General features: G+C 45.6%; 1 protein-coding gene across 1 annotated transcript; it reads left to right on the forward strand.

The window, feature by feature from the left end:
• Window positions 1-5471: 5471 nt before the first annotated feature.
• On the forward strand, window positions 5472-6409 carry LOC127327578 (uncharacterized). The gene has a single exon (XM_051354353.2). The coding sequence runs from the start codon at window positions 5765-5767 to the stop codon at window positions 6125-6127; it is 363 nt and encodes a 120-aa protein (XP_051210313.1). The 5' UTR covers window positions 5472-5764; the 3' UTR covers window positions 6128-6409.
• Window positions 6410-8637: the final 2228 nt, after the last annotated feature.

Below are 8637 nucleotides of genomic sequence, written 5' to 3' on the forward strand. Positions count from 1 at the left end.
AAGGATTACTCTTCCACGGACACCCTTCACGTCCACCTGATTCAGTTCGGTTTCATACCCAGCTATAGTTGTTGGACCAAGAACGAAGAAAGAGGGATTATGATGGAAAACAATGAAGAAGAAGAAGAGGAGGAGGATGATGACACCTATCCTATGTACCCTGAATACGGTGATACTACAACGGGGAAGCAGATGATCAGGAGGCATCAGATGTGCATGCTGATGATCTTGGTCGGGTCATTGCTGACGCAAAGAGAGATTTTGAAACTGAAAAGGAGAGGCTGAAGTTCGAGCAGATGTTAGAGGATCACAAGAAATTGTTATACCCAACTTATGAAGATGGCAAAAAAAAAACTTGGTAGCACACTGGAATTGTTGCAATAGAAGGAGAACGATGTGATTGGCAAGGGATTTGAAAAGTTGCTGAAAATAATGAAGAAGCAGTTTCCAAGGGGTAACGAATCGCTCACCCGTACGTACGAAACGAAGAAGGTTGTTTGTCCTCTAGTATTAGACGTGCAGAAGATACATGCATACATTAATGACTGCATCCTCTACCGCGGTGAGGAGTACGAGAATTTGGATGCATGCCCGATATGCACTGCATTGCGTTATAAGATCAGACGAGATGACCTTGATGATGTTGAGGGTGAGCGCTCAAGGAACAGGGTTCCTGCCAAGGTGATGTGGTATTCTCCTATAATACCACAGTTGAAACGTGTGTTCAAAAACAAATAGCATGCGAAGTTGCTGTGATGACACAAAGAAGAACGTAAGAAAGAGAGATGTTGAGACACCCCGCTGATGGGTCACAGTGGAGAAAAATCAAGAGTTCCCAGAATTTGCAGATGACGCAAGGAACTTAAGATTTGGTCTAAGTACAGATGACATGAATCCTTTCGGGGAGCAAAGATGCAGTCATTGCGCCTGGCATATAACTCTATGTATCTATAACCTTCCTTCTTAATTGTGCATGAAGCAAAAAATCATTATGATACCAATACTTATGCAAGGTCTGAAGCAACACGACAAGGTATAATATTAGGTTTCTTTATGCATTTAGACTGCACATTTTGTCCCTCCAAAACTTGCACGAAAGACTGCTATGTTGGTGCATGTGATTCAAATTAAAGAAATGTGATTTTTTTTTTTTACCTAGGATCGAGCTCCTCCATTTCTTTCTCCAAAAGTCCTTTGATACAAAAACTATTTTGAAGAAAATTACTGGGCCGTAGTGGCATGTGTTGCTGATTGGGCTGGTTCTGCTCAAATCTAGTTAGCCCAGCTAATCCAATTTTCTATTGTGTTGGTTGGGTTCGAGTCAAAGCCGTCTGCTAGGGAGGAGGGTTGAGCTGACTTCTCTATTCCATTTTCTAAAATTTCTTCTCACTGAGAACGACTGAACGAGGATGTAAACTGCCACCGACGACTAACTACTTAACTTGACTGCTTTTGTTCCAGGAGCTACAAAGATACTTTGTTTGCTTAATTGCTTGACTTGGAAAAGTAAAACTAGTTTCATTTGATGGAGCAAAATTAGGGAGGTGCTATACACCACCCTGGTCGGTGCCGACCAGGTGCCGCACCCCAGGGTGGGTGTTGGGCCGGCCCAGTCGCATCTTTTTTCTTTTTTCTATTTTTCTTCTTTTCTGCTTTTTCAATTTTTTGCGTTTTTGAAAAATTCAAAATTTTAATCTGATTTTTTCGGAAACCAAAAAAATTCAAAATCTAGAACTTCTAAAATTTGAACATTTTTAATGTTTTTATATTTTCTATAATTTGAAAAACATTATTTTTATTATTTTAATTATTATATGGAAAATTTCCGAGTTTGAACAATTTTCGGGTTTGAACAAATTTTGATTTTGAAGAGTTTTCAAATTTGAACAAATTTTATATTTGAACAATTTTCAAATTTGAACAATTTTCATATTTGAATAATTTTTCGAATTTGAATAATTTTTAAATTTCATTTTTTAGAATTTTAATAATTCTTAAATTTGAAAGTTTTTCGAATTTGAACAGTTTTCGAGTTTAGACGTTTCTAATTTAAACAGAAGAAAAAATAAATAGAAAAGAAAAGGAAATAAAACAGAAAATAGAAAAAAGAAATAAAAATATAAAAGAGAAAAAGAAAACGAAAAAAGCTAAATGGGCCAGGCCCAATACCCGACCAGGGTGTGCGGTGCCTGGTAGGCACCGACCTGGTCGGTGTATAGGACTGGCCGTAAAATTACACCTAGACATTCTCGGGGCAGGCCAGGTTTCGGGCCGAGCCTAAAAAAGCCCGACCTAAAATTACCAAGCCCGAGCCAACTCGACCTTTGGGATTACAAATTAGGCCCAAACCCGGCCCGAATTGCCAAAAGCTTGGCCTGGCCTAACAAGCCCAACATGAACTAGGCTTAAATTACGTTTTCTGCAAGCCCGAGCCCAGCCTTACCTGACATCCAGGCTCCAAAATCAGGCCCGAACCCTGCCCGATGTGTAGGCCTGACCCAACCCAGGATTTTCGGGCCGGGCCGTGCGGGTCGGGCTGCCCATGCCCAGCTGAAAGTACCATGCAAAGCAAATGACTTTGATACTCTATGGTGCTAATTTTGCCCTGAAAAATTAGGAGCAAGAAATACATGGGCAGTTAGACCGGAAATCTACTTTGGCTCATTGGTGTATAGACATCAATTTTTCAAAATACATTTTTTGAAAATGTCTTGTTTTTAAGAAATATCTGGGTGTACACCCCGATATTATCTGTTCCCACACTAAGTTTCTTCAGATAAAGATATTTTTTGTGACCCGTGCAAAAATATAATTTCGGTGTTCTAAATAGCTTTTCAAGAGATCTTTTTTTTCTGTCTACACACGCTACAAAAAGTATATATTTTTCCACAAAATCTTTTGTGCAAACATAGAGCGTGTGGATGTACAACCAGGATTTTTTTCCTAATATTTGCGACATTTTAAAATACATTTAAACTATAGTTTTCTTAACAAGTACATCTACTGAGCCAAAACACCATGTCCTAGTTAGACATGCAAGGAGAACCAACCTGAGGTTGGGTGGTTAGGAGGGTGGTTGTACCCCCAGCCCACCAGAGTTCAAACCCCAGGTTTGACATCTGTGTGTCTCATAAAGGCGGAATATTCATTCCGTGGGAGGCGACGTTCCCGTCGACAGCGAGGCGCCTGTGGTGACTTCATCAATTTCAAGATCCAATCCGCCGGCCCAGTCTTCCGGAGGTGCTCATAGGGGTAGGGTGTGCGTGTGTGCGTTCATAGGGGTGAGTGTATACGCGTGTATGTGAGCGTCTGCGTTTGTACTGTGTTTCTCAAAAAAAAAAAGTTAGACATGCAAGAAACAAAGTGCCTTTGAGAGCCGAGAGATGGATGAAGCAAGGAAAAGAGAACAGCATCATAATTCTCCACGAAAGATAGCATGATCTACTGTACTCCTTTCAATCTATAATAAGTGTCGATATTTATTAGGGTTTAAACTAAAATTTCGATATTTATTAGTAGTAAATTTAAATTAAAACCCCACATGGATTGATGCGAAAAAACGCTTCGCTCGGCCCCCACGTCGCTCCGCTCTGGGGCGACTCGGGCGGCGACGAAACCCTAGCCGCCAAGCCCCTCCTCCTCCGCCTTCCTTCCCCTTGCTGCCACCAGAGGAGACCGCCGGAAAGCCGGCGCGTGCTGCCAAGGAAGGTGGCGGCAAGGACCTCGCGGCTCTGCTCTCGGGCGGAGCGCTTCGGCACCTGGGGCGGCGGCCTCGTCGGGTGAGGGCGGCGCGGATCCTGGCGGCGGGAGGCGCTTGCCGGTGTTGCTGACCATCCTCCTGGGTCGCGCGGGCGGCGAGGGGATGGTGGACGGCGGTTGCAGCGCGGGGGTCACCCCGGTTTGACCTCAGCCAGATCTGAAGACGACGCCTCCGCAACGCGTGGATCCCACTCCCTTGGCTTCGATTCTTCCGGATCTGGAGCTCTCTTGGGGTGGTGGGCGGGGGCTCTGTCCGGGAGAAATCCCCGGCCGGCGGCGGCGGCCCGGCGTCGGCGACGTCTTTGACGCCGCTTTCCTCCTTGGGGGCTACGTCGAGGTACATCCCTTACCCCTCTTTCCCTTACCCGGGTGAAAACCCAAGTTCTTCGGACTGGGCGGCGGCGGCGCTATGGCGTCGTTCTCCTCCTTGGAGGCGCTGCCTTGGGTATGTGGAAGGTGGTCGGTGCCAGTGTGCGGTTTGGTCTGCCTATAGCGGCAGCTACAGAGGAGCTACGGTGGCGTGGATCTTCTTGCCATGTCTTCGGTGGTGACCTGGTCCGAAGCTTGTGTCTTGCCGGCTGTTTGGTGTGGTGTCCGGCGAAGCTGTTGGTGGAAGCTCGCGTGCAGAGGTGGTCGTGCTCAAGTCTTTCTTCCCTGGCTAATTGGCCTATGTTGTGCATCCGTGCTCTCGGGTGAGCGTCTCTACCTCTCGACGGTGTGGCGCCCTACGAGCCAGGGCGAGAAGGCAGGGGCCTTCTTCAGAGGTGGAAACGGATTCCACATCGGCGGTGTCGCGGTGGAAGGTGATGAAGGCAAGATCTTCTTCCGACGGTGTGCTCGTCTTCACAGCATAGTCTACACCCTCTGTTCATGTCAGCAGTCAATGGCCTTGAAGCCCAATCTGTACTCTATGTTTATTTCTTTGCTTGTTTGTGGCTTTGAAACCTGTAAGCTGTTTGTTCAGCACCATGTACTTGCCGTTATTAATTTAACGCAGGGCTATGGCCTACTGTTTAAAAAATTAAAACCCCAATACTTATTATGGTTTGGTGGGAAGTCTGTCCCACCAGTTCCAATTTCCTCACATTGCCACATGCATGCATTGTCGTCTTATCACGTTTTGGATAATAGAAGGCCCGAGAGAATGTATATGTGTGTGTATTTGCTGAATTCCTCCGAGCATTGGGCTGCTTGTGCGTATAATTTTGACCGGCGTACGTATGTACTGACGGCAAGGAATGGTTTCTCGCATGCTTGCTTGGACATAGTCCTAATCCTGGTCATGGACTCATGGTCGCCTCAACTTGGATCCACTTGTAAATTCAGCGCGAAACTGTCAATACGTTTGGCCTGTGTTGTGTTACTTTACTGCCGCCACGTGAATATTTTTGTTATCTGAATCTCATCTGCCGGGTACCATAGCTGAACCTGTAATTGATTATTATCAAGTGGTAGTAGCAGTATGTTTTTGGTTGCAGGTAGGAACAAGAAGAGATCGATCGAGACGATGGGAGCTGACGATGACGCGTGACAGGATAAGCCATCCATCCATCCATGGATCGCAATTGAATTGGTGGGTAAGGTCGCTGGGTCGGTCGCAACGAGGTGTCCAGTCCAGGTGTTGGGAGCCCGTCGATGAGTCCAACAGGCTGCTGAGTGCTGACGCTGACAGAGATACTGCACGCCATGACAATGCCAAGGTAGGCTACCGCAGTTCGGGAAGGCGCGCGCGCGCCGCGATTGACCGGCCGTCCCCACGTGTTGTGTTCCGTCGCCGCCCGCAGCCGCCACCCCCCCTCCCTCACGCCCATCTCCTTCTTCTCCGTCTAGAAGATACCTCGCACCGTCGCACACGCACGCCAAGGCCCAACCACTGTATATAAAGCTCTCCTCCCTCATCTCCATGCTCCCATATTCTGCTCTGTTTTCACTCTGCTTCTTCCTCCTCAAGCTGCACACGGACGCGAGAGATAGATAGCTAGCTGAGCTTTGATCGGACACGTTAATGGATCACATGCACCACGGGCATGAGATGATGAGGAGGCCCTCCTCGGGCCACGAGGCGGCCCTCCGGTCCGTCCAGAAGCCGCCGTCCAAGCCGTGGCGCACCGGCGCGCCGGCGCCGACGCCGCCCAAGGTGTACCGCGTGGAGCCCAGGGAGTTCCGGGACCTCGTGCAGAGGCTCACCGGCGCGCCCGCGGCCAGGCAGCAGCGCGCGGCGTTGGCGCCAGCGCAGCCGGTGCCCGTGCGCGCCGGCGGCGAGGAGGTGGCAGGACAGATGTACACGGCGGCGCCGTGGCACTCGCTCTTCCCGCTCATGGCCCCGGCGGCCCTGCACCCCGGGCTCGACGGCCACCAGCTCATCTGACCACTGCTCAAGCCCTGATGCTCTTGTACATGTACATCCTTCCTTTTTTACAGGACAAAGATAGCTAGCGCGCGCGTAAATCTCAAAGGATGATCCCAAGTAGAAACATACTACGTATCTCTTTAGTCTTGTACTACTCCCTACTACTACTACGAGTTCAAGTGTAATTCCTCCTTTTCCAAAACACAATAGTTACAAGCATGCACGTGTTCTTATGGTTGCAGTACTCGTTCCACTGTTCAATGATGAAACAAAGGGAATGTCAAGAAATTTTTCATTCCATTTCATTTACGGTCACATGACTTCTAACGACTCTCCATCTCTTTTAGAATACATACACACACACACACGAAGCTTTAGTTTCATAGATCATGTGGTGCCTCAGTTCCATAGATCATGTGGTGCCTCAGTTCCATTCTTCAAAACTAGGAAATATGTGACATGAAACGTTAGTTGTGTAGCACTAAACGTTAAAGGTTTTTTGTAGGATTATTTTCGGGTTGCAATCTGAACGCAGCGGTCTTGAACATATTTTGAAGCTAATACTATCTATCAGCGTCTAAATTTGATACCAACTAGATGTTAGCATAGTCTTGAAGGCATAGAAAATCTATGAGTGCGAATGAAATACTAGGTGTTTCAATGACCCGTGTGAAATAATCTATCATTTCATTTTCGTTCCATGACAACATGTATTTCAGCCTGTACGCCCCGCAGGAGTGGCTGCAATGTGAAGTAAAATTTCGGTAATCTTGTGCAGGCGAGCAATAACTTAGCAAGCAATACATACCCGTCCTTCTGTTGTGGTATGTTAGTATAGCATACGGTTTTCCACTGGGTAATGTTGACCTCCTTAGACATTGTAACCCAACCGATATTCACGGCTTTGTTGATGCACGACTGAATGGACAACACCTGGTGTAAAAATAGTTATGTTAGTAATTTAGAAGTTTATTTGTCATGCGGTACTCACGGGCTTACCAGGTCTCTTTCCGACTCTTCAACACGTTATGTGGGACAGACACCTGCAATAAAATAAATGCAGGCTCAGTAAGGGCCATTAGAAGCCAAGTTGATAAGACCGACAAGATGAAATGTTTCATCTTATTTGTGTTCACGAAATAAGAAATCCTTGAGATGTATGTACCATTTGGTGTCCTACAAATTTCTTTGCTATAGGTTCAACCCAACTTCTATGTCTTTTGGGAGTTAAAGCCCCACATTCGTGTAATAGCTTCCTGGTTTCTGCTATTGTTAAGATTGATGCCTTAGAAGTATCAACATTGCTTAGGTGTGCATATGCATCAATAACCTGCAAAAGTTGCAATTATTTAATACATGCTACAAGTTGGAATATTTCATAGATGTTGCGGCATAAGGGCTCAGCTGGTCGTAAAAGAATCTTTTGTTCACGCATAGCTTCAACAAAGGTATAGAGATGTCGTAGAACCTCTTTTGAAGTATCTTCTTCAACAAAGATATAGAGATGTCGTAGAACCTCTTTTGAAGTATCTTCTTCAACAAAGGTAGAGATGTTATATCCGCAAGAGAAACGAATTCTCTTTCAAAATTCTATATCCACAAGAGAAATTAGACTTTCCCTCTTGTCATCCTAGTATAGAACTTGATTCTGTGAATTCTAGCAAAATACCTTTGTGATGATCTTGCGAGTACAATTCCAAATGTATTCACAGCTTTGTCCCTGGCTATTTACTTGGCCAGACTACGAGGAGATTTTTGAAGAAGACGGAGACACTACCAGGATAACTATGCGACTTAGGACGCTCTCCCAGTCAGTTGCATGTAGGTTTAAGGCCTAACTTGGGCCCGATGTCGTTGACTTGTATCTGCTGCAACTGTTTGTGTGAACTCAGCCCGAAGTGGCATTTATGTAAGACTTGGTCATGTGATCGTGTTGTAAGACTTATTATTTCGGTACTATGTAATGGATGTTGTAACTCTGCTTATCAGTTCGGTTATGTGCTCACGACACACTGATCATGAGATCGTGAGTTGAATGCATAACGGGTATTTCAGACAACTAGTCCGGGATCCCCACACTATCAAGCAGTAAATTTATATTTATGTAATAAATATTACTAGTTTTATTTATGATTGTATCTCATTTATGGAATTTCTTTATAAGTACTAATCAAATTGTATACTTGTATAAATACATGGACAATGTATTAAAATTAATTAATTTTTTAGAATATACCCGTGGCACACCAGGTAGGTTACCTACACCAGTAGAAAAATGTGGTGCGCCACGGGTACGGACTCTATAGTTCTCGATGGGCCTGGTGCGTGTGTGCTTTAAGGAGCATGCAGGTCACAATGCAGCAGTCAGTTGTGCAACCAGCCTCGGCTCTTTTCGGCAAGCATAGATGGAAGGTTCATGTGCCGAGGGGCTCAAGCATGGAACCGCATCGGATTTGGCTAGTATTCTTTATTAGGTGATGCGTTTTCAAATAAATATTAAGTGAATATATTGTTAAATACAAACAACA

The sequence above is a fragment of the Lolium perenne genome, chromosome 1 (assembly GCF_019359855.2).
Source record: "Lolium perenne isolate Kyuss_39 chromosome 1, Kyuss_2.0, whole genome shotgun sequence".
Lineage (NCBI taxonomy): Eukaryota > Viridiplantae > Streptophyta > Magnoliopsida > Poales > Poaceae > Lolium > Lolium perenne.

What these genes read in the sequence shown, in the direction of transcription:
- LOC127327578 (XM_051354353.2), top strand. Translation starts at nt 5,765, where the DNA reads ATGGATCACATGCACCACGGGCATGAGATGATGAGGAGGCCCTCCTCG.